Source organism: Dermacentor variabilis, chromosome 10 (genome assembly GCF_050947875.1).
Source record: "Dermacentor variabilis isolate Ectoservices chromosome 10, ASM5094787v1, whole genome shotgun sequence".
Taxonomy (NCBI): Eukaryota; Metazoa; Arthropoda; class Arachnida; order Ixodida; family Ixodidae; genus Dermacentor; species Dermacentor variabilis.
Genome location: NC_134577.1, coordinates 119070487 through 119097537, shown reverse-complemented (window position 1 = coordinate 119097537; position 27051 = coordinate 119070487). Strand labels below are relative to the sequence as shown.

At 47.9% G+C, this 27051-nt stretch overlaps 1 protein-coding gene across 2 annotated transcripts in view; it reads left to right on the top strand.

Moving 5' to 3' along the window:
* Window positions 1–27051, top strand: part of LOC142560922 (uncharacterized) — a 384720-nt gene that overhangs the window by 173570 nt on the left and 184099 nt on the right. For both annotated transcript variants that reach the window (XM_075673344.1, XM_075673343.1), the window contains exon 17: window positions 2574–2729. In XM_075673344.1, coding sequence (XP_075529459.1) covers window positions 2574–2729 — 156 coding nt within the window. The remainder of the gene's footprint in view (window positions 1–2573; window positions 2730–27051) is intronic.

The window sequence follows — 27051 nt, the reverse complement described above, 5'->3', positions numbered from 1 at the left end:
TAGTCACATTGTTAATAAGGAAATGGCTGTCGAATGGCATAAAACAGGGGGCTGGGTTGGCAACATAAAGCTTCTGAAAGCCATAGATCCGTGGGACATCTGCTGGCAGAGATAGGCTGCCGTCACACTTGCTGTGGTTGAGTTGCTGTGCTGACACTAGCATGGCTGGCTCAGTCATTCAGGTCATCAATTATGTGGAGGCAAGCTGAAAAGGGAGCCATGATGGCCGCTGTTGATTGCTGTCCCGGATAGTGGCAGGTGGATGCAACCGTGCTGGCTGGATGCAACCGTGCTGGCTGGGCACAGTAGCATGTCTAAGGCATGTGCAAATCTATGCGTGGCACCTGTCTTCTTTTTTTTTAGCGGTGTAGTAGCACAGCCAGTTAGCTGTTATGTGGCAGTTGCAATACACCTGCTGTTTCTGTGTGTTTATCTTGTTGACCATCATAGTTTCCTGTGTCACTCTAAGGAGCACCCCTAGGCCTCCGTAGCACTTTTCAACCTTTAGCTCCAACTTCTTCGGTAGTAACAACGGAACATACTACGCTGTCTGCTGTGGGCAACATTTTTCACTTCCGCATGCATAAAAACCTGGCATAGCCATTTACAGTCCTGCAGTTTACTACAGATCTGCACAACCCACAGCAATGTCCTCTCGTAGACAGAGCGGCAAGTCTGATCAGGAAAATTATTTTCGATGTTTACCACAAAAAATACACGTATCCGTGAGGCTTGGATCCACAACCAGAATTCTAAGACTGGCCCTGCCAGCTACCCGTCAAACACAAATCCACTGAACATGCGCATGTGACGTAGCATAGGGAAGGCCCTGTCTTTATCTTGATTTGTCTTTGTACACCATAAGAGATGTTCGAGATTTTTATTTTGCAGACATTTTGGCCACTGACCAGCCTTCATACTGATCACTCTTTCCCTACTGATCTACAACTGATCTACTGATTTCCCTACTTAACTACAACCCACATGTTGTCATACACGTGGGTGGAGTCACAAAACAAAAGATGTCCATATAATAAGAAAGAAAAACTAAGGACTACAAAGTACTAAGGCTGAGGGTGAATGATTGAAGAGAGGGAAGAAAGGGAGAGAAAATTAAAGGGTTCAGCATAGTAACTACTTTATTGAGGGAACATAAAAAAAAATTGCACTGAAAGGACATAGAACCGACAGGGAAGAGAAGGCAAATCCCAATATAGATTTGAAATGCGTCACATGTTTTTGTATGTGTGCTTCTAGAACATGTCTTTTTGCAGGATCTCATTCATAATGTTGTGAATTATTCCTATTGTGTGTCCCTGCCTAACGCCGTCAAGTATTCATCAAGCGGCATTATTTGGTGTTTTTCGGCTACGGTCCTCATCTTTTGCATATGTGAGAGAAAAGAAGTTTTCAAAATAAAGAAAAGTGTAAAGAAATCACGGTGCAAACACTCTGTAACTCTGTACAGATGGTTAACCAGCGAAGCTGAAACATGCAGTCCCAGTGCCTATCACTGGGTTAATCCCAACGGTTCATTCAACGACAGCTTGGTAGGCTGTCGGATCCTCAGTACGCAGTTGCTGCTTGCACTCGGCTGCACGAGCCTGTTCTTGCGCCTGGGCTGCAGCATGGGCACGGCGTAGACGAGCTCGTTCCCGGTTCTGCTCGCAGCGTTGCTGATTGAAAGCTGCGTGCTCCTCAGGAGTATGTATGACACGTGGCCTGCCCATTTCACAACCGGAGAGAAACTGCTGTGCATGTGCTCGGCTGTGACGGAGAGCAACGACATCAGCTAATCCAACACCATCTAGATAGCACAAGGCCTTTTCACTCCAATCCATGACATCATGTTACCTGGCCCAACTGCCGTAGAATCTAATGGGGATGCACCCAAGTAGGCAACAGGGATTTTAACATCACCGCTTTCATCACGCCAGTTTTATAAATAGAAATTTTGGGCCAGATAGCATAATGCCATAGATCGGAGTAAACAGGGCCTGTGCGCCTCTCTTTCTCTCTTTTTATTTTTGCACATGTGCATGGGGTTGCGCCGGAGTTTTCAGCATACAGGCAACCGATAGGTGGACGAATTGGCTAGCCATATACAGCTTCGCTGTAAAAATAATGCAGCACAGGCACTTGGGAGCATTTCATGGCAATTGTTCTCAAACACCTCCAGCTACGGTCTGATCACACTTATGTCATCCATGTCCACCTCATCTTCACTCCCGGGACTGCCCCAATCAGTTTCACATTCAACCTTTCACTTTCATCCATGCCTTTTCTATGCCTTTCTACATTTAACAGCCCTTGTACTGAAACTTGTTTTGTAGGGAGAGGTGTTTGAACACCCCAAGCCTCCCCCACCACTGAAGGAGGGGCCAACACAACATAGCTTGTGTTCAAATAGGTTCAGTGGAAATCTGCGTGGTCTTGTGTTCAAATATGTTCAGTGGAAATCTGTGCGGTGGAGAAAGATTGTAATTTTTTCTTACATGTCTTGTGTTTCTCCTGCTTTTGTCTCCCTTGAAAGGGCCCATTCATCCTCCGTGTCCTCATGCTCTATATTTCAGTGCTGCTGCAAAGACTAGGAGCAAGCCACCAAAGTCCTTGTTCAGTGATGATGAGGAGGAGGACATTTTTTCAGGTGTGAAAACTGCCCAAACAGCTGCCAGTAGCCAGCAAACAAAAGCACACTTCTATGAAAACAACACAGCTGCAAGCAGAAGGTGAGTGGCCTGTTTTGGCTTTCGTGCTGCTGTGCCATATTACTCAGTGCTGTAAATAACATACCTTTTCCTCAGCTAGGGCAATGGAATAAGTTCGTTAATGTTGGAACGTAGTTACTTAGCATGTTTAGTAGCCAAAAACTTTGCCACTCAGAAGATTGATGAACTATGCAACAGGGTCAGGTCAACCACACTTTGACAGGTAAAAACCATGGTGTTGCATCTTGACAATGCCCATCAGGTGCACAGTTTGGTACGCACCTGAGGATACATTATGTAATACACATAGAGATAGTCTCAAAACCTATTCAAAACCTAATTGGTTGTTTTCCAGTTGTCCGTGTCTCCTTAACTCTTTCCTTACTGCTAGAAATGTGCTTATTTTCAGTGCTTAAATGGGTCATTATTCGCCAAACCTCCCAAACATTGTGCTCGACGCTCTCCAATTCCATTCAAAGAAATTTCGCTGAATCATTTTGTGGCACTCTTCGTCATCACAAACTACTTTTGTAACAAAAATTTTTTATTTCTTTTACAGTAATTTGAATGGTTGCGGTGGTGGGCAAAATCAATGTTGCCAAAATAATATCGCAGAAATACAATTCTGCACGGAGCGCCTACAAATCTACTGGCTGCTTGAAAAGGAATTGTGCCTTCTAATTCTCTCCCCATTGGCAGCTATTACTTTGTCTCATGATATGGCTTGTGGCAAAGAAGTATTGTTGTTCTGGGCCGAGTTTGACCTTTTCTTTAATTTTACAAGTCTTACAGACACAACAGAACTGCATCACCAGACTGGATAGTTGGCATTAAGTGTATAAAAAAAAATATTGAAGTTGATGGGAGAGTAGCTTTGATGTAGAAGAGGCACAAACATAGAAAAATGTGCGAAAATGCCTCATGTTCAGGCACATATGATTAGTGATGCAGACCAAGTAAAAACGCATTGTTAAACTAATTTGAAAGGGTGTACAAAAGAGATTCATTTCTAAAAGTTTAGTCAGAGTAGTTTTGGTTTAAGGCGAGAAAATTATTTTTATGTTGAGCGTCTACCACGACTAGAGGCGCCGGCCCGTAAGTATGCTTCAATGCACAGCACACTTTTCTGAGGCAACAGAAAGGTGTGGCGACCACGCATCTGACAAGATCGTATGCTGCTTTGTTTCCAAGTTTCATTGCTGGCAACTTGGAAACATCGCTGGCAGGCAGAAGATTTCTGAACATCATCGACTGCCGATTAGTAGCTGCTGTTTCACTGCCACGTCGCTACATCGGTGCAGGTGCAACAAGTGACTCAGATTTTTTGCCCAGTTTTGCCGCTTTTGGAAGGTTGCAGTTTTCACTGCCATGTTGATGGTCTTTGCCCGTTGAAACACATGTTTGGCTGAGTGTAAGGTGAGCCCAGCATTAACAGTCATATGCGCTGATGGCACGAAATTGTTAAAGATATTGTCGCGTATACCCTGCTGTAGTATACAAGCTGAATCAAGATACAGGCGGTTGCACTTTACAAAAACGCAAGCGGCGACGCACGATGCTGAGACGAACCTCATTCTCCTCTTCCTCAGTCTCTTGCTGCGCCACACCATGTGGCATTACCCCTTCTTCAAAAAAAGAAAAAAAAAAGGAAAGCATGCATAGGCTTGACCTGAGAGCGCCGAGATGGTCTAGGACGAACACATAGGCTATAGTCACAATCACTGTGGTGTGCGATATAGTCACAAGGCACTGATAGACGAGCAACCACAAAACTAACCGAAGCTGCTGAAAACGTCGAATATTAGGGGCTATAGTACGGTTTCAACCACACAACGTGCACAATCTCAGATTGCTGTTGTCGACGTCGGGGAGGCTGACTTTCATCAGGAAGGACTTCGTAGTTCACGTCACTAATTTGCTGCAACACTCTGTAAGGTCCGAAGTAACGGCTCAAAAGCTTCTTAGATAGTCCTTTTCAGCGCACGGGAGTCCAGACCAAAACTTGATCACCAGGTTGGAACTCGACATGTCAATGGCGGAGATTGTAACAGTGCGCATCGATGCTCTGTTGTTGCTTTATGTGCACTCGGGCAAGCTGACGGGCTTCTTTCGCTCGTTGCACGAAAAGTTCAGCATCTTGGGCGAGGTCGAGATGATCGATGTTGTCGCACGGCAGCATTGGTTCTAACATAGCTTGCACTTCACGGCCATAAACGAGGTAAAACGGCGTGAAGCGTGTTGTTTCTTGCGTAGCAGTATTATAGGCAAATGTTACGTGAGGGAGTATCTCGTCCCACGTCTTGTGCTGTACGTCTACGTACATAGACAGCATGTCAGTCATCGTTTTGTTCAGTCGTTCGGTCAAGCCGTTTGTCTGTGGATGATAGGCAGTTGTCCTTCGATGGGTCGTGCAGCTGAGTTTAAAAACGTCTTCAATGAGCTGTGCTGTAAAGGCTTTGCCTCAGTCTGTGATGACGTGCGATGGGGCGCCACGCCGTAGGACGATGCTCTGTATGAAAAACTGGGCAACCTCGAAAGCTGTGCCTCGAGGCAGCGCCTTTGTCTCAGCATATCGCGTTAAATAGTCCGTGGCGACAATTATCCACCTGTTGCCAGAAGATGACAGTGGAAACGAGCCCAGAAGATCCATGCCGACCTGGTCGAAAGGTTTGCCATGTGGGTCAGTCGGATTCAGCAATCCCGCAGGCTTCATAGCTAGCGACTTTCGGCGCTGGCATTCACGGCAGGCTTGGACGTACTGCTTAACACACTCGGCAAGTCTCGGCCAGTAGTAGGATTTGCACACTCTATCAAGCGTTCGCGTAAAACCCAAATGGCCAGACGGAGGCTCGTCATGACAGGCGAACAAAACTTCAGCATGGAGGTCTGCTGGAATGACTAAAAGGTAGGTCTTGTTGGTGGCAGCGGAGTTCTTGTATAAGACGCCATGTCGTAAACAAAAAGACGACAATCCTCGAGCGATATGCCGGGGTATTGTTGGGTTTCGTGCTTCCAGATGTTCGAATATAGGCCGTAGTGCGTCGTCTGCGCGCTGCCGTGTGGACAAATCAGTAACGCTTACGGCCCCAAGGAAAGCGCAGTCATCCTCAATGTCGTGGTCGGTAGTGTCGATAGGGGCGCACGAGAGTGCGTCAGCGTCTTCGTGTATGCGGCCCGACTTGTACACGATGGTCACGTCATACTCCTGCATACGTTGACTCTACTGTGCCAATCGTCCAGAAGGGTCCCGGAGATTTGCAAGTCAGCATAACGAGTGGTGATCAGTTACAACTTTGAATGGGCGGCCGTAAAGGTAAGGTCGAAGTTCGGCCAGCACCCATACAACGGCAAGACACTCTTTCTCCGTGGTGGTGTAGTTGGTCTCTGCACGCGATAGTGTGCGACTTACGTAGGCGATCACTCTTTCAATACCTTCCTGCCGTTGTACAAGGACCGCACCAAGACCAATGTTACTGGCGTCTGTATGAACTTCCGTGTCTGCCTCCTTGTCAAAGTGGGCCAAAACTGGTGCTGACACCAGACGCTGTCGAAGCTCGGTGAAAGCAGTCTCTTGCTCTGAGGACGAGATGAACAGTACATCATCCCTCGTGAGGCGAGTCAGCGGCTCTGCCATCTTCGAAAAATTTTCTATGAAATGCCGGTAGTATGCACAAAGGCCCAGGAAGCGTCGGACACCTTTCTTGTTGGTCGGTGTTGGAAACGAGGCTACAGCGGCAGTTTTCGCGGGATCGGGGCTAACGCCTTCCACACTGACCACGTGTCCGAGAAACATCAGCTCCTTGTAGCCGAAATGACACTTCTGAGGCTTAAGGGTGAGGTTAGCCGATCGGATGGCTTCGAGAACTTGCCACAGTCGTTTCAGGTGGTTGTCAAATGTCGCCGAAAAAACAACCACGTCGTCAAGGTAGACGAGGCAGCTTTGTCACTTCAGACCAGCGAGAACGGTGTCCATCATTCGCTGGAAAGTTGCTGGTGCCGAACAGAGACCGAAAGGAAGTACTTTGAATTTGTGAAGGCCATCTGGAGTGACGAAAGCAGTTTTTTCGCGGTCTCGTTCATCGACCTCAATTTGCCAGTAACCGCTCTTTAGATCGAGAGATGAAAAATACTTAGCCCGCCGCAACCTGTCTAAAGGGTCATCGATACGTGGTAGTGGGTACACGTCCTTCTTGGTAACATCGTTGAGGCATCAATAATCAACACAGAAACGAAGCGTTCCATCTTTTTTCTTGACTAGAACGACCAGGGAGGACCACGGACTTTGCGAAGGCTGAATGACACCATCATTTAGCATCTCCTTGACTTGGGCTTGAATTGCGTCACGTTCTTTTGGCGAGACACGATAAGGCGGATGTCGTTATTCGGTGCTTCGTGATTGGCGTTTGGCCTACCTTAGTAGCCTGAGCGAAGCACGCGCTGAATTCGTTCAAGAGTTCCTGCAGTGCGCTCTTTTGGTCGTCCGTAAGCTCGGAGTTTACATCGATGTCTCGGAGCGAACCGTCGTCTGTGTCCACCTCAGAAGCAAAGCACTCGACGATGTCCGTTGATGGTTCGGCGTAGGTGATGGCATGCCACGAAAAATGTGCCGATGCTCAAAGGTAAAGTTGGTAACAAGGACCGTTGTCTGGCTTTCACGAAGTTCCACAAGGCTTCGCGCTACACAAATACCTTGTGCCAGCAACATAGAAATGTTTCCTTCGACAATGGCTTCACCGTCTTGTAGTTCGTCGGACTTGACCGGAACCATAACACCAGCATGCGGCGGTATCGTGATGCTCTCGTCCGAAACGCGAAGTGCGGATCTGTGTCCAATGGCGTCGGTCTATGTTGCCCTTTGTGTTGAGAAAGTGATGCAGCGCTCGCGGAGGTCAATAATGGTGCCATATTCCCGGAGAAAGTCCACCCCAAGGATTAAATTGCGGGAACACTCGCGTAGAACCAGACAAGTGGCGAGAAAAACAGCACCGCGAATTTCTACTCTCGCCGTACATAGGCTAAGTGGTGTGACGACGTGGCCACCTGCCGTACGAACTGGTGCCCCATTCCAGGGCAACGTAACTTTTTTCAGAACGCTCGCCAGTTTTCCACTAAGAATAGAGTAATTAGCGCCGGTATCTATAAGTGCACTCACTGTTTTGCCGTCGATCAACACAGGTATGTCCAGTGAAATCTTGTTCAAGGAAACTGGTTCTGGCGTCATCGTGTTTTCGTTATTCTGCGGTCGGCACGATATGAGGTCTTGAGCGAATCGAGTATCAGCGGCCCTGCCTCGGAAGGTCGCTGACGTCAGTTTTCCTGGCATGGACCTGGTGATCGCCCTTGCGTCGTCCTCGAGGTGGTATCGCGAGCAGGGAAATATCGCCGCGGTGAGGGTGAGCGTGACTGCCGCTGCGATGGGCCCGGTCTGGGCTGCTGTTCGAGGAATTCTGCGATGTCAGGTGGCCTTTGGCCGAACCTAGGTCGAGGGGAATTGATAGAAAAGTCTCGCAGTCCGAGTCGTCGGTAGGGGCACTCCCGGTACACATGACCAGCTTCGCCGCAGGGGTAGCACAGCAGTCGTAGATCGGGTGCTCATCAAACCTCTGATTTCCTCGCGGGTGTTCGGCGATCGTCGAAATACGGTAGCAGAGTTCTCGGAGCGGCTTGCACGAATTGCAACACGACTGGCGGCGCAACATAAGTAGGTGCGAAAACTTGGACGGGGCTCAGTAATGTTTCTGCGTACGTGTTGCGCCGGGATTTGCTTGGCAGAGGTGGTGCTTCACTGCTGGAAAGAGATGCCTGCAGTGCCTGCTGTACTTCGTTGCGTACGACGCTGGCGAGGAAGCTGACTGGAGGTGGCGACGTGCCGTGGTGCTTCTGCAGCTCGTCACGAACCACTGAGCGAATCAGCTCGCAAAGGAAAGCGACGTCGCACCCTAAGCCTACCGGCGTATCCGGAGTGCAGGCGGCATTTACTTGTTGGTTGTACAAGTTCGACCTTTGCTGAAGGGTCTTCTCCATCGCGGTGGCTTCAGTGAGGAACTCCGCAACAGTCTTGGGCGTATTCCGAACAAGACCGCCAAAGAGCTGCTCCTTTACGCCTCTCATCAGATGACACACCGGCTTCTCTTCCGACATGCTCGGATCGTCACGCTGAAAGAGACGCGTCATGTCCTCCACGTACATCGTGACGCTCTCGTTGGGCTTTTGGACGCATGACTGAAGCGCCCATTCCGCTTTTTCTCAGTGATCGGAGCTGGAGTAAGTCTCCAGCAGCTTGCGCTGGAACTCGGGCCAGGATGACAGGGCACTTTCGCGGTTCATAAACCATGTGCGAGCACAATCCTGGAGGCTGAAGTAGATGTTCCTGAGTTTGGCGTTGTTGTCCCACTCGATAAACGCAGCCACATGCTCAAACTCCGCCAGCCAGTCTTCCACGTCTTCAAATGTGTCGCCATAAAAAGCCGTCGGCACTTGGGGGTTCAGCAGCGTTAAGTAAGTTGGTGTCACCCGTTCCGTAGAAGTCACAGCGGTCGTAGTCATCACTTTTTCCTGGAGGTTTCCAAATTCTGGGGCGAGGCCTCGGATTCGCCGGCTTGTGCGGTGAACTGGAGTCAACTCCAACTGTGGGGCGAGGTTCTTGCTGCCCAGTTGCTGTCTTGCTGTCTTGCTGTCCTGCATAAGTTGAGCGTACCCAGCAAGCTCCACCAAATTGTCGCGTATACCCTGCTGGAGTATACAAGCTGAATCAAGATACAGGCGGTTGCACTTTACAAAAACGCAAGCGGCGACGCGCGATGACGAGACAAACCTCATTCTCCTCTTCCTCAGTCTCTTGCTGCGTCACACCATGTGGCAATATCGTAGACTCGAATGTTGCTGACAGCTCCATTCTCTTTGGCATGCAGAGCACAGATATACCTGTGATATATTTTTCCAAGCTGATGGGGTGGAAGTATGTTCCTGGTAGGGGCCTGTGAAGACTGGCACTGGCTGCCAACCAATTCACAATGTCACAAGCCTCTTGCCATCACAAGCACTCTTGCCGTGAGACATTGCAAGAAAGTTCCACTCTGCAGATAAACTAAAGTCATTTCATGGTAGCATGAATTTACAAAGTTATCTTGTTATTGTACTGTGATCACGCACCATCTGAAAAATATGAATGTAGGCTATGTGCAGTCCAAAATCGCCATGAGTGATTTCACACTATGGGCACTAGTTTCTTCGGAGCGATGGTATGCTACGAAGGGATGCAATTTTGCTTGCATATTTATGCAGGTATGGAATTATAGAGCATTTTGCATGAGAAAGCTACGATTTCTGCAATGTCCAGTTGAACTTCATGGTAAAAGCAGCTCAAAAAAGACAGCAACACAAGACAGAGAAATACACAGGCCAAATGCTGAACTAACAACTAACTGCTTTATTGCACACAGGGAGGAATAAATACAAAGCAGTCCGTCTACGTGCGCACCTTCATGCTACTAGCACTTGCCACATCTTTCAAGGAGACCAATTTCACCATCATGCAGGGACGGAATGGAAATGCAGTGTTCATGGTTTTTTTCTATGTGTAAAGCTTCAATGATTTCATGTGCTTTCTGACCCATGTGCCTAAAGATGACATCCATTTTTTTCAAAAAAGCCACATAAACAACAATGTGCTGACAGATGTGATGAAAGTGTGCCATTTAAATTGTTGTGCTGGCATAACCTGTCGTTAAAGCAGGCACCAGTCTGTTCAACGTACATTCTACTGCATGATAGTGGGATGTTATAAACAACACCACAGGCACAGGTAACAAATCGATTACAATGTTTGACCGAGCACGGGTTTCTCAGCGACTGGCCTGTTCTTATTCTGTCTACAGCGGCACAGGCTCTTTTGACTTTTCCCCTCGCTGAAAAACATTTTCGGCGAAACCCTTGGGGATGTTCTTAAGCTGATGTGAAAGCCCGTGAACATATAGGATTAGAACTGAGGTTGAACAGTGCAAATAAGACGAGTACCACAGACAAGCACTTGTCTGTAGTATTTGTTTCCTTGTGTCCTTGTCTTATTCGCACTGTTCAACCTCAATTCTAGATATTGTTACGCAAATGAAGGTTTGAAAACTGGAAACTATTTACAAAGTATATTTACAAAGGATAACTAGGATAACTCCAGTTCAGCTGATAGCTCAAGAGCCAGAGACCATTCGTCATCTTCGTTGGGGCACCCACGTGCATCGTCTATAAGGAACATGCACTATGCATGTATCATTATCCCCGGTGGCAGAAGCACCATCCCGGTGTGTCTAAATATAGGTGATAACAGGAGAGTAATATGCTTTGAGGCGTGCAACGTGCACAACGTCAGTGGAAATCGGGGCAGATGAGGCACTGGTACTGACTGGGGCAATTTCGTACGTAACTGGAGTCACGGCATGCAGCACTTCATATGGGCCTGTGTACTGAGACACACTTTCTTGGTAATGCGCTTTAGATGACGATAATCTACGCAGAAACGCCATGTGCCATCTTTCTTTTTAACAAGCACCACGGGCGACGACCAAGGGCTCAACGAAGGTTCAACAATGCCTTTGGCAAGCATCTTGTTCACTTCATCTTGAATAACCTTACACATTGAAGCAGAAACTCAATATGGCCGGCGATGAATAGGACTGGCATCACCAGTATTTATGTGATGCTCAAAAATTGAAGTCTAGCCCAATGGGAATTGGCAAAACCAAAAGGTGACGCAGAGCTGCTGCTTGTTCAGGCAATAGGTCCGCAACAATCATGGAACGAAATGTTGCGTCAGGGCAAATAGCATCCTGTAGACATGCTGAAGAATCTGAGCAGACGTCTACTGAAAACGTCGAGATGTGGTCATCTCCTATAGCACGCAGCATTGCAACCGATATGCCTTGGGATAGAGCTTCCTTTGCCAGGCCTAAATTGACGACGGGGAGGCATGTCTGGTTATTGACGACGGGGACGACGGAGTGGGGCACAGTGATATTGCACATCAAAAGGACATCAGGAACAACTGTGGCGAGTAATCACGATCGGGCACAGGAAAAGATGATAGCAAATCGACGAAAGTCAAGGCTTTAAGTGGCAGGCAGATGAAGTCGGTTGTACTAAAGTTGTTCGGCACGAATATGCCCGAGTAGAGAAAATTCGAGGCAAAGGGTACCGGCAGAACAGTCGATCAAAGCTGAATGCGCCGTAAGAAATTCGAATCCGAGGATTAGGTCATGGGGACATTGGTCAGCACTGTAAAAAGAACAGGGACATGACGGTCGGCGATAGTTATACGGGAAGTACACATTCCAGTGACGTCAACAGTGCTGCCATTGGCCACGTGCACGGCTCGTGTAGTAACAGGCGTGAGAACCTTCCTCAGTCGACGACGGATGTTACAACTCATTATGGACACCTGGGCTCCAGTATCCATTAACGTCGTCAAAGGGACACCGTCGATGTGAACATGAAGTTCTGGTTCGTTGGGAGCGTCAATGCAGGATTACAACACGACAAAGATAATGCAGCACTACCCCCAGGAGCAGCATGGTCTAGTTTTCCATCCAGGAGGGTCCATAATTGGTCGGCGATGAATAGCAGCGTGGTTGCGGCTACGGGGACCGACAGCACTGACGTGACGGCAAGCGAGAAGGATGAATGTCATCGACGGATGTCTCAGAGGTATACGGCGAGGCGAGTAACAGCGTGGGTCGGCATATGGGTGAGGAGACGGGGAAAAGAAGCTCAAATATGGCGACGTCCAGGAGGTGCGGCAGTGGCGAGCAATGTGGCCGATGCGGTGGCAACGGAAGCAAATGGACTTGTCGTCCAGAGTTCTCTACTAAGTAGGGTTGCGGTATCTGGGAGGGGAATACAGATCGCTGTGAGGCGTAGCTGTCGGCGCCGGTCGGGCATCAGGTCGGGAAATGGAGCAGGCAGCAGGAAAACCTCGGTTTGCAAATTCTTGCTGCATAACTGCCTGAAAGAGAGATCGCTGGAGCTGGTTGGTTAATGGTGGGGTGAGGTGGGCATGGATGTAATGGCGCATGACTTGTAGCCTCAAGCTCGCAGGGAACAATATGTGTGACGTGCTCATTTAAAGGTGGTGAAGCGGTAAGGTTGAAGCAAAACGACATTGCAGCTGTGTTAGGGAGCCGGGAGAACTGTGGGATGACGCGCAGCGGCCTTTGGCAAGCTCAAAGCAGCGGCATTCCTTGACAGTGACGTCAATGGGGGACACATTGGTGAAGACCAACAATTAAACGCATCCTCTGCAATCCCTTTGAGTATGTGGTCGACTTCGTCAACCTTACATGTATCAATATGAACCAACGAGCCCTCAGCAAGATCTTACTAATATGGGATTACTGCTAATTTCTTCGGCTCGATGGTGGTACTTGTGCGTGGGCTAAGTCAAGATGCGGACAGCTTCAATAATTTGAGCAGCATAAAAATAATGCTCTGCAAAGTTGAAACCAGGAAGCCAGCATTCTTTAGGCTAGCTAATTGTTCCCGAAAGCTGCGCTCCATTTTATGGTAGCAAGATTGACTTAAGGCACAAATGAGAGAAATATAGGCAATACCGTTCTTTCCTATCTTGGAATGCGCTGTACAATAGCTCAAGAGTGATTTTTTCGATTGCAGTGAAAAACACCAGCAGATGTGTTCCGGCTCAAAATACAAACACAAATCCGAAAATCAAATGGAACCATCTTTAGGCAATTCGCACTCCTCCACTTTTAAATTATTTGTTTTTATCTGTTGTTGATAGCCATACTTTTTTGTTACTTGGCAATACTTTTGTAGCTACGATTTTTGTTGCTGCCTTGTCCATTGTACGTCAGTGTACGTCACCTTGGCAGACGTAAGGAGCCGGATTCCCACTGCATGCTCATGTCCATGCACATAAGGACTGAAGACACCAGGCTCATAGGAACTCGTTCCATCTTGCCACCTCACGAGTTCGAGCTCGGAACACCCATTCCCAGTTGTTGCATTCATCAGCTTACAACGCAGGGAGGACTCGGAGGCAAAGCTGGAGATGGCGAACCATGTGCCAGTGTTGGGAGCACGTGAGCTTGGTTACCCTTATTGTATGGCGAGCTGATAGAGTGCAGGGCGTGAACAAATGTAGGAACTGAGCAATAAAAAGGTGTTCTACCTTGAAAATAACCTTGTCCATGCTTTGTAATGGCTCGTCACAGGTGCTTATTGGCTTCGTCGTGCATTTGGTTTTCTCCTTTGTGGCATATTCATTTATGCATTTGTCTGCGGATTTATTTGGGCATAAGGTGGCCTCTTTGCATGATTATCTGAATAAAGCTTGTCAATTGAAGTTTAGCACTCTGTCCTGTCCCAGCTTTTTTCCTTTAGCCATGTTCGCACTGGTCACAGCTATTCCTTCCAGCCACACTTGGAAAAGCAGTACTGGCATTTTTCTCGCCTCCATTCAAAGCCTTCGTCAAAGAGTAAACTCCACATGCTCTCTTGCCATTCTGGCTGTTCGAGATTCTGCCAGCTCAGTAATTGTCAGGTGACATCGTCCTTCTAGATCTTTATTGCTTCCACTTTTAGTTGTACAGACCAACCTGTTGTGAATATAAGAGCACAAGACAACGTAGCAGTATACTCGCACTGTCTGCAGTGTTTATGTTATGTGTCATCACGAGATGCAACCAAAAGACGAACTGCGGATCCTACATACTTCATCGGCAATGCGATCTCCACAGCAAACTTAATCTGCGGTGAAGCTTGGTGGAAGAAACCATAGATGCATTTGGCTTCAAAGTGCAAACAGTGCAGGTCAAGTTCAAGCGAGCAGTCCAAGAGCCAGAACTATAAGCGTATTCCCAGTGTGGTTGAAATGGAAATGTAGAAAATAATAAAGAAATGGGTAATGAAAGTGGACACAAAGATCATGTGTCGCTGGTGGGAGATGAAACCACAGCTAACTTCCTCAATGCTTTCCTTGGTTTCATTGTCTGTTGGCTGTATATGATCATTAACAAAAATCGAGCCCTTCGGTTTCCATTCTTCTCTCGTTCATTCATAGTGAAGGTCTCGAAACTGGCAGCCTTGATGTCATTAGGTTGCATACGAGGACCTTATTTTTTATTTATTTTACAAGTGCTGCCAGCCTTGTTACCAGGGCTTAGGCAGGAGTGGGCATTTGAAACAGAACAGAGATATCAAACTAGATAGCAGACACTGAACAATAAACTGCATAATAAACAGCACTAGAAAAATCTTTTCACCATCATGATTTGCCGGGCAGAGACAAGGGATGAACACCATGGTTTATTTACAAGTGCACAAAGAAATGATAAAAAGGGTTGGGTAGTCAACAATTGGGGCGGGTAATGTGTTCCATTCGGAAACCGTGCGCAGGAAAAAGGAATTTTTAAGTGCGTTGGTCCTGCAGGAAAATCTCCTAACCTTTTTGTTGTGATAGGAGCATGTACAGTGGTGGCTAGCCAGTAGAATATATAACGTTTTATTCATTCCTAATTGACTCTTATAGAGTAAGTACAAAAATTTTATTCTGTCCCAATAATGCCCTGCTGCAAGGTTTTCCAGTTCTGCAGCTTCTAGAAGAGATGATGGGGACGTGCGCGAGCTGTACGAATTGAAAATAAACCTAGCTGATTTTGTTTAGACTTTCTCAATTTTAGTGATGTTGGTTTGTGTTTGTGGATCCCAGACAATCGCAGCATACTCTAGAATGGGTCGCATAAATGTTTTATATGCTAAGACTGCCACTGGCTAACACTCCAAGGGCAAGATCTAGTAAAACAAGGTAGTGAACGAATTGATGGCCATTAAATAAACACTATTGGTAGTGCAATGCACATTTAATGTCGAGGTTGTGGGTTCTTCTGCCACCAGTGGCACATTATCTTTTCGTCCACTTTCGTTTCCGTTTTCTTTATTATTTTCTACATTTCCATTTCAACTGCAGCTCATTTTTTCCAATGCTCTCCTTGGCTTCATTGTCTGTTGGCTGTATATGACCATCAGCACAAACCGAGCCCCTTGGTTTCCCTTCTCTCGTCCGTGTAGTACTGTGTCTTTGTGGAATTTTTTTTTTGCAATCTAGGTTTTTCCCACCGCCGCAAAAAAAAAAAGAAAAAATGTTTGCTTGCAAAAATAGTTCATAAAAACAAATTGTGTAGCAAATTGATTCATTGAAATATTTTGGAATGGAATTGGAGAGGGTCAAGCGCAACTGGACGTTTGGAGTGGAATGATCCATATGTTCTGACATTTTATTTCATGGCGTATTAGTTGCAGCGTATGCCATGATACAATAAATAAAATTGAAATTGCTTACTGATCATTTGTTTTGAATGGAAGCAAAGTAGAAATATTACTCAGTTCTTAAGAATTCTAATATGAAACTGCCATGAAGCTCCTCGTTATAAAAGTAATAATTTGCTATTTTCTGTATAAACATTATGAGGAGGAGGAGGAAATAACTTTATTGTGTGTCCTGCGAGTTGGTGGGGAAGGCCAAAGGCCCCGCCTAGGTGACGGCCAGGAATTCGTGGGTTCTGGCGGCATCCTCGGCGCGCTGGACAGCCCATTAACTCTGAGTAAAAAAGAATAAGCTGAAATATACAAAATATGCACGTTGCTCCCAACTTCTGTAAGTTAGATGGTATGGAAAAAATATATGCAGATGTCATGATGTGAATATTAGCCATTGCGGTACCCATGCTATGCAGGAATGCTGTGCCTTTGCAAATGTGGTAATGGGTAATCACCTAGGCTGCAGGGTGCATTTCCTTTTGCTCATTGCAGCAAGTACCTGGTTCCTGCTTTACTGCAGTCCTCAGGCTTTTGAAGCAATGCTTGTCAGGCTGGGGAGCATACACAAGCCTCCTTGTACTTTTGATCAGCTTTTCTATGCAAATGAGCTGGTCTAGTCCTGCTCCTTTAACTGTCACTGGAGCCTTCCCACACTTTGTACAGTACCGTACAAGTACTGAACAAAGCACATGAAGGCTCCAGCACCAGTTAAAGGAGCATGACTAGACCAGCTCATTTCTACAGTACTGTACAGTAATGAATAAAGGCACAGGCGGTGTTCATGCACTGACCTTCAAGAGAGCAAGCAGAGATTGAGTGATGTGGGGAACATTCTGAATGGTTCTCCGTTTACTTAATTTCTCGCCAACCATCAAATATCGTGCAAGTTCCTGGAGCCCAATGCACCATGTTGGGGTGGCTGGCGGGAAAGACTAATTCGGTCGATCAAGTCTGCCCTGTGCAAAGTACTCTGGAAGAGCAGTCTGGAATCCGAGGAGTTGAGGACTCTACTCCTGCTAGTGGAAGCCGTGATCAACTCCCATCCTTTGACTTATTCAAACTCGCAAGCAGGAGAACCGTTGTTGGTATGTGCAGCACACTTCCTGGTTGGCAACTCAGTCCTCCCTAATCCGGACCCCAGCTTCTGCAACACCTTGCACGAGCCGCAGGCTACTTGAAAAGATCTAATCTGGAAGCTCGAGTACCATCCAAGGATCCTTAATCATCTCTGGAAAAGGTAGAAAAAGGAGCGCCTCCTGGAATGACGATCTATGCATCAGTACCTGCAAAGCTCTAACCAAAGTGTGAAAGTGGATGACGTTTTAATGGAAAACGACAAAAAGAACAGATGTCTTTGACTACTGGCTCGAGTACTCCAAGTATATCCCGGCCACGACGGATTGGTGCGGGCTCATTTTATCAGAATGCAAGATGGCAAAATACATAAAGGTCTGTTCACGTCCTGCATCACCCGGAGGTGCCCACTGCTTCTTGGGCGGGGCAGAAATATGTGGTGTAGAAAAATATTATTGTTGCATAACTGCAGCTGACCAGCATAGGCAAGGAAAAAATAAGATGTTGGAATACGTAGGCACTATGCCATGGCTCCATTCCGAGTTTTATAACCCGTTGCCATCTAAGCATCTATAGGCATAATCCCAAAAGTGTTAAATACATCATGCAACTTCTCTCTTCCATAACGTTAAAAAAAGAACCACTGTAAAGTTGTTCAGACTTTGTACGTTTCAAAGCAAGTCACTAGGGTAATTTAAAATTGCGAGAACTGCAGTGGAAAGGGCAGTTTGTTGATGCATGCAGTGACAGTGCAGTGCTAACGTGCACTTTTGTTAGCCCACCCATGCCTTTGGTGACTTCGTTAACTAGCACATACATTCCCATTAACAAGTTCTCTTCTAGAGGTGACTTTGATTGACTTATTCGGCAATGTTACATATATTGATTGGTAGCAAGATGATCACTGCTGTACCATGTGTGCTGGCATCGCGCTGTAGGGAGTTGTTTGAGAGACAAGCCTGCACCGACGACGTCAATACAGAAACAGTATTCAGCAAGTGCAGAATTTAGAAGAAAAAAAATCTACATATAGCATTAGTCAGCCAAACAAAGAGGCTACTTAATACAAGCTGTACTTTCTGTAACAGGTATTCTGTGCGCTTGTCTGCAGAATGTACCTGGGTGGTATCAGCACTGTGTTGTCCCAAACTCCAGTAACGTTGTGTATAAAGCCCGCTCTCAAAGAAGCCCGCATCCTTCCCGCAGCCATCTGCACTGAAGTGGTCTGGCACCCGGAAAAAGGGAAAATCACAGCTGCAAACTTCAGAGCCATCCGTGCTGCAAAGTGTTATCGTCTGCTACTGCATCCCAAGCATTATTTGTTATAGACCTACTAGGTGACCATTAGTGGCACCTCTATAGGTGGTGTGCACTCAAACTGCACCAGCGCCACAAGCCGCACTGCACACATGCGCTCGGTAGTTGCCTGCCTTTCATGGCCGTGCTGACGTCACGAAAAGTTTTTGTGAAATTCTGCGTAAATTTTGCGTGAACCACCTCATTGTGCAATTTAAGGCTGAACACCTGGCTTGTCAACTTCAGAACTATTTTTCTCACAAACTTGAACTTTGCCAAGTATCAAAGCACTTACCATTCATTATTTGGGTTGAGTGACAAGACCCAGGGTTATAAGATATAGGAAATACACCAATTTTATAAAAATCACTAATATCCCCATCATATTGACACGTGTACTTGTTTTTATCGTACGACACGTTTCACCGCCTAACAAATGTTATCGCACAGCGCAGGACGTGCCTGCATGTATCGGAAGTTTCTGGAATGTTATCGAAGTTTCCATCCACTGTCTGTGACCGAACCTTGTGTAATCTGATTGCATGTGTGCGTGACATGAATAATGTAGAACTTTGTGGAAGACACGCGGGTCCTAGCGATTACTCTGGAACATTCAACGACTGATGTATAGAAGCCGACGAGCTTGACACGCTTATCAGATTTCCGACGATGGCCGACCGTGTTTGCCGCTATCGTTGTACAACGCTTTAAGTGTAGCCTGTCTTTGTGTGCACAGGTTCTCACAATAAAAGCTAGTGTTGTCTTTCACAGTATTGCTACGGTGTTCTTCAACGTCACCACCACGTGACAATATTGTACTTTTTTTACTGACTACAAACACACAAAACAAATCACGAACCCCCTTTAAAATTAGTTAATTTCAGTGCCGCATCCTTCTAGAATACATTGTCCTAGTTTTATCACCATCCTCATAAAAAACAATATTTTAAAACATTTTCTGACACCATGCTCTTCCTGCCCTCAAGTGCCAAATTAAAATAGCGTTCATGCTGAGAAAATTTTTTTTTATGGTGAACTATTATGGCTATGCCACTCTTCAAATACTATTAATTGCCATGTATTATTCACGGAAATCAGTGATGGCCAAGCTCTGCCTCTGGTACATTTGGCATAGAAAGACCCTTTCCAGAAATTCAAGAAGTAGGTGCTGTTAATTTTTACAGTGTAATGAGTTCCCACCAATTTCACTAAGAAAAGTGAAACATTTGAAGAGAGCAACTGTGACGCCATTAGTAGGTGCCCGAGTGACATAATTGATTGATTGTGCCTCTTTAGTGAGCAAGCATTTAAGCAAGCCTTTTTATGAAGTCGCGATCTCATTTGCTCCATGGTCGCCCAACGGTAAGGCGCAAGCAGTTGTCACTCATGGGTGTCTACTATATCTGTTACAGTTGCACCCTTTGGCTGTTCAGTTTCGACTTTCTGTGCGGAACGGGCTCATAATCATTACACTAAAATATTAGCAGCGTCAACTTTTTGCATTTCTGGAAACGATTACGATCGCCTCGGATTTAGTATTTGAAGTCTTCCATTGGGATCAGTTGCATAGCTCTCTTGTTTAAAAAGTTAATCTAATTTATATAACTACTTGTTTACTTACTACATAGAGTGATTTTCAAATGTATGTTCAATTTATGTATGTTTAAATGATTTTCATGTATTAGTACATGACTGGGGTAGTTGGAGAAGTATGGGAGAGGCCTTTGCCCTGCGGTGGGCGTAACCAGGCTGATGATGATGATGACGATGACGATGCACGGGAAGAAAGCTTACATGGTGCCACGCCATCTCAGCATGCCCACTCTTTGCACACACGGCAGATTACCTCTAAAGGAGAGTGTGCGGCTGTGTATGTGCTCAGCCGCACCTACAGCCATGGGCGGCCATGGCGGAAACGTGCGGCAACTTACCCTCGCCCCCTCGCATATGCTTTAGCGCGTTACTGCGAGCTCGCTCCCTTCCCCCTCATCCCCTTCGCTCACGCAGAAAGCCGGCACTCGGGAAGCCACGAACTTTCTTGTCTCACCCTCGCACACTTTCACTCGCACCTAAAGCACACAGTGTGCAAGGCACGATAGGATCTTGTCGCACTTGTGCTTTACACGGAACCTGATGTGGCTCGACTTCGGTGGTAGCTCATGCCCCACGCGCGCGGCTCGCAATTTGTGGGGGTTCTACTCTGCGTGCGGCTAGGGCTGGAGGCGAGCTCCAGATCTAGCCCCATGCAGTTGCTTCGTGGTACTCCCAACTCGTAGCGCGGGTATCGCGGCTACGAGTTGGGAGTACCAAATACGGATAAAGCAACCAGCAGTGTCAACGGTAATAATGTTTATTGCTATTAGCAATAGCGAACACTCGCAGAGGGACGTCCTCTCAGTAATAGTAGTAAATAGGCTTGCCTCGTTGTCTGGGTGGGTCAGACAAACGAGGTCACTCACGGGATGCGGCAGGTGCTTTCGTCCAGGCGGTCCAAGTGTCGGCGTCCCAAGAGCGAGAGTCTCCCCCGGTGGCGCGCTTTTATGCCTTTTTACCTTTTTGCGAGGGGAAGTCCTCCTCACCCGCCGGATACGTTTCCCTTTCCCGTGAGCCGCGTGGGGGAAGAGGGGTACGCGCGTCACAAGAGCAACGGAGAAAGGGAGGGCGCGTAGTGCCTCTCTCCCTTGTCTACGCCGGCCCGACCCGTCCGCCACGTGCGAACGGGACGACGCGGGTACGCGGGAGGAAATGGAGGCGGGTGCTCCCCACAAATTTGAGATGTGCATTTGCAAGCAGCCGCTTGTAATTCAGTCATCTGACAGTCTGTGTCCGCAGAAGTTTCTATTTATTGTCTCGGCATTCTTTTGCAGTGGCAGTTAAATTTCGTTATACGTAAATCGCATACACACTTCATTATATTGTGGTCCTAAATACATTGTGTTCTATGGACAAGAGGTTCTGAAAAGTTAAATACTTCGTTATCTCGAGAATTTCGTTATATTGAAGTTCGTTATATCTTGGTTTAACTTACATATTGTGGTCTCCTCACACTATGCTCATGGCGCGAGATAGCTTATGGAGATTGAGGGTTAAATGAGGGTTGATAGCTTGAGATAGCTTGAGGGCATGCCCTGATACTGCATGCACTGCATGACCACCATGGTTTCGAGCACTCCGAGCCGCCATGCATACAGGGCGCCATGTCTGCGCCTGCTCCAGCCTGGTCCATGTGCCAACACACCGCTGTGTGCACCCTGCCGGTCACAGCTATGGGGGCAAGCGAGACTGCATGCGCAGCAAGCGAGCCCCTAGGCGAAGCTCTCAAGAAGCAACAAGGAACATTTATTAAGCTGGAATTCAGTACAAACACAAGTTTCAGCTACACGACTGAATCAAAATCTAATTGCAACGCAGTACATGGCCAAATGGTATCCGGTGGCCACTAACGGCGCACTGTGACAGAAAAAACAAAGAAGAAAGAACCCAGCAGAAAGAGGCGGCCTATCCTTCGGCCAGCGCCTGCCATCGCGCACCCCACAGCAGAGAAAATGGAAGTAGAAAGAAACAGAAGAACAGACTAGGGCACGATTGGAAAGCGCTGCCTCAGGACATCGAGATGATGAGAGTGCGCGCACCCGCCGAGGCCAGGACCCCAACGTGCCCAAGAAACCATCAGCCGGCGGACAAAGAGACCGCCGCTGGCAGAGAGGAACACGTACGCACTTTCCGACACCCCGATGTGGTCTCCTCAGGCCCCGTCTTGCATGTGCATACCCAGAGTGCATGCAATAGTTGCCCGAATGCCACCAAAAGTTCGGCCAATGCATGAAGCCTGTTGACCTTCCCGTAGGCGGGATGACAGCCAAGTGACAGTGTTTTATGACCCGCTGCCATCCCGTCCAGGCAGGGAGGAGAGGGATGCAGAGCCCCATGGAAACAACGCAATGAAACGATGCCACACAACCACTGCAAGTGCTCAAAACTCCACATCCCTCCCCCCTTAAATGCCCCCTACCAATGTAGGAACGGCCGCTCTGGGGCCAGCCAAGAAAAAATACAAAGAACAAACAAATAGCCATTTCTAGCCAGCCAAGAAAAAATACAAAAACAAACAAACAGCCATTACTATGCGACACCGAAGCTATCCACTGGCCGCTAGAACCGAAAATCACCAGCCTCCAAAAATAAATTTTAAAAAATAACATCAAAGAAAAAAAACAAGCCATAAGGATCAATTAAATAGGTAGGTCTGAGGAAAACAATAAAAATCCACGTAAACCCATGCTTCAACACGAACATGGCCAATAAAAGCATCCACCGTCAAAAAAGAAAGCAGTAACAATAAAAGGACAATGATTGGATGCACAATGACATCGGACACAAATGCAAACAAGTGAAAATAAAATGACATCATCCTATCATCAACCCAGCAAAAGAAAATAACGTAAACATTTCTAAAGACATACAAAAACAAAGTCCACTCGGAAAGTCTCTCAGGAGTCCAAGCACCATGCCCACATGCCATGCGTGTGACTTCACGCCACTTCAGCAGCGTCCGGCAACGGCCTCTGGTGCCAGTGCTTCTGGCAGTGCCCGCACCATGGTACGTCCATGATCCATGCCAATCATCATGACCGTGCAGCCCAATCCGCAGCCTCGCCATCGCCAAGCCTCCATCCAGGTCGACATTACCCGTTGGCGCAACGCGTCAGTGAAGACGCACGTGAAACATTCTTGGAACGCAAGACACATACATACAAATAAGTTAGCAACATAAAAGCAAGACAAATACCCAAGGAAATAGTACATACATAAAAGCCATATGAAATGGGCTAGGTAAAACACAGAGAAGCAGTGAATAAGGGAAAGCAAGGACAGAAAAGGAGGGAAAGCAGCCTGCTTGATTTCAGCAAAATCGATCGCCGAGAGCTTTTTGAAGAGAAATTATTGGCTAATCCAAAGCTGTGAATTCACATAGGCAAGCCTCATCTCGGTATAAATGATTACTTCGTCTGTGTTCAGCCAGACGTAGTGAATGTGGTCTTCACTAGCCCAATGACATAGGACTTCGGCACTAGCGAAAACTCCTTCCACACATACTCATTGTTCATGCGGCAACATCAAGCAAAATGAATTTCCACGACGAGATGTCTATGTTAATGAACAGATGTGGAAGGCTCGGCAATAGACAAAAAGTTGCTCCACAATGGGCCAATTAAGTCACAGAGCGAATCTGTAACGATCCGCCCAGGTTCATGAATGAGGGAGGGCTCGAGACACCCTCTGTAAGACATATGCTCTGCAGCGTAGGGGTAATGAACGATTACTGACCACCAAGCAGCTGTGCTCGTCTGTGTTTATTGGTGCGGTGACCAATATTATCCACTGAGCCTGGCAGGCCACCGAGCCTAGCGAGCCAAAAAATATTATGCCTAAGGAGGCACCACATGCTTGCTACACCCCCTTACCCCCAGTTTGTTTGTTGACAACAAGAAAACGTCCAAGTTCAAAGGATGAGGCTCTGCCTCCATCCTAGCCAGGTCAACAGTGCCTGCTACCCAGGCGAGTAACAGTCTGGTGGCCTCTGCGTTCAAATACTCCACCTGGGCACCGGTGTTGAAGGGCTGGGTGTGGAAATGCCGGGTGCTGCCTGAGCCAGCCTCTCTCCGTCTGGGGGGTCCGCAGTGGCCAGCCTTGCAAGTTGGGCCGGACTTGACAGCGGCCCAAAGCGTGCCGCACCACTGGCAATACTTGCTGCCTCCGAGGTGGGCAGTGCTCCACTGGAAGTTACTGGTGTTGCCACTAGTCCTCCTGCAGGCTGGAATTCCGAACCAGCAGTTGAGGGTGCTGCCTGGACCCAAGGCGAGGCCTAACATGGTTGGCGTGTCGGTGCCATGTGGCCCCGTCTGGCATGCAGACGAGCAGCAATAAGGCGCTGGCAGGTGACACCACCTGTCCGGCAACCAGGGTGCGCCAGAACGAAAGTTCCTGGCGAAGACTGGACCCCCGGACTCCGGCAAAGGCCCGGCACCCTCGGTCAGCAGCCAGCTTCTACTTCAGCTGCTTCAGGAGCACTGTGGATCGGATGTCCGGATGCAAGACGTCCAAGGGTGTCTTGACCATCTGACCCAGCAAGAGCTCACAGGGGGCAAGGCCAGTGACATCGTGGGGCGTGGTCCGGTACTGGAACAGTATCCGAGCAATCTGCGTCCGGAAATCCCCAGTTTGGCTCTTCTTGATCTTGTTCTTGATGGTTTGCAGCACGCACTCGGCTACACCATTCGAAGCAAGGTGGTACGGCAAAACCATCATCCGGCGGATACCATTCTTCGTCAGCCAGGCCAGGTACTCTGTGCTGGCGAAAGCAGGACCATTGTCGGACACGATGACATCCGGCAACCCCTGGGCGGCGAAGACCTGTCGTAGTGCTGCAATGGTCATGCCTGCTGATGAAGCGGTGACAGGTAGAACCTCCACCCACTCCGAAAAGGCGTCCACCACCACCAGGAAGTAATGGCCCTTGAAGGGTCCCCCAAAATCCACATGTAGGTGGGACCAGGGTCTCTGTGGGAATGTCCAGGGGGTGATCTCCACTTGACGCGAGGCTCGCTGATGCTCCTGGCAGATTTGGCAGCTCTGCACCAAGTGAGTGATGTCCTGGTCCAGGCCAGGCCACCAAACATGGGACCGGGCCACCATCTTGGTCTTTTCTATGCCAGGATGACCCACGTGCATCGACTGTAGGACCCTGGACTGGAGACATTGTGGGATCACCGCCCCTGGAACCCCACAGTAGGCATCCCTGCTGCAAGCTCAGCTCAACCGCCTTGTGGCTATATGCATGCTGCACCAATTCCTCTCCACGGGACGCCGCCTTGACCACCTGAGACAGGACTGGATACCGGTTGGTCGCTTGAAATACCGCAGATCTGGAGAGCACCTCCGGGTATGCGTGTTCCTGCATGAACACTTCAGCAGGTTCTGGAACAGCATCAGGCACCTCTGGCAGGGGCAGGCGGCTCAGGGCATCAGCAGGTACCAGGTCCTTTCCCGGACGGCAAACCAGCTGGTAACTGTAAGCTTGACATAAAAATTGTAACAGCTCAAACACATGAAACCACAAAGTACCAAGGACGAGACACAGTGCTTGTGTCTTGTCCTTGGTACTTTGTGGTTTCATGTGTTTGCGCTGTTACAATTTTTATGTCAAGTATGCACCAACTCGCCCAGAAAAAAGCTTTAATGAACTGTAAGCTGCCAGCCTCAAGGCACAGTGTACCACTCGAGGTGATGCCTGCACAGGAACTGCCTTGTCAGGCCCCAGCAGCCCCAACAGCAGCAGCTTGTGGTCTGTGACTGCCTCGAACTTCAGGCCCCACAGATACTGGTGGAAGCTTTCGACACCGAACATGAGGGCCAAACCTTCCTTGTCCAGCTGGCTGTAACGTTGCACTGCAGCATGAAGCCGTCGAAAAGCACACGGCACAAGACGTTCCTGGTCATCCTTGTCCCGGTGCGCCAGGAAGGCTCCCACGCTGTACGGCGACACATCTACGGTCAAGACGACAGGCTTGTCAGGGTCGAAGTGCACCAGCACTGGAGCCTTGGTGATTAGCTCCTTTCTGCACTAGAAGGCCCGCTCTTGCTCCTTCTTCCAGATTCATTGCTGACCATCTCAAAGCAGAAGATGGAGCAGCTGTAGATGCTCCGACAAGTTCGGCAGGAAACTCCTGTAGAAGTTGATGAGGCCAAGGTAGCTCTGAAGCTCCTTGTTCTGGGGCTTAGGTGCCTTGAGCACAGCATCAACTTTGCGGGGAGCCGGGCTAGGCCTACCTGGGAAATGACATGTCCCAAGTACTCAACGCTGGGGGCCAGGAAAATGCACTTTTCCAGCTTGAGCTTAAGGCCGGCGTCCTGCAGTCGTGTCAGGACGTTGTGCAGGTTCTGCAGGTGGTCCCTGTCGTCGCTGCCAGTAACCAGGATGTCGTCCAAGTACACAGCCGCGTGTCTCATGCCCATGAAGAAATTGTCCATCTCCCTCTGAAATATGGCTGGGGCTGAGGCCACGCCAAATGGTAAGCGCGTGTACTGGAAGAGCCCAAAAGTTGTCGATATTGTGACATAATTCTGGGAGGCATCCTGGAGCACCAGCTGCTGGTAAGCATCTCTGAAGTCGAGCTTGGTAAACTTCTGTCTACCAGACAATGCTGACCAGTGATCTTCAATCCGGGGCAGTGGATACTTCTCGACGGTAGTGACGGGGTTGATGATAACCTTGAAATCCCCGCAGATCCTGACACTGCCGCCTCGCTTGAGGACTGGTATGATGGGAGCAGCCCTGACAGTGCTGCCCAGTGCTGACAACACTGCCGGTGCTGCTCCCAGTTTGCTCGCTGGGCACTCGCAATGGGTTCTTTAATCTATATCCCTATAATTCTGCGCAATTCTGCTAATGGCTCAGATCGACCTCTCTGCCTTTCAAATAAGTTATCTATCTTCATCCAACACAGTTATAACAATTATCGGTTATGACAATTGAATTTTCATGGCATTTGAATATTGTTATAAGGGAGTTCGACTGTAATTCTTTTTCTAAAGCATGCATATGTATTTTGAAACTCAAAGGCAATAAATTTAAGTATGTTGCACTTGT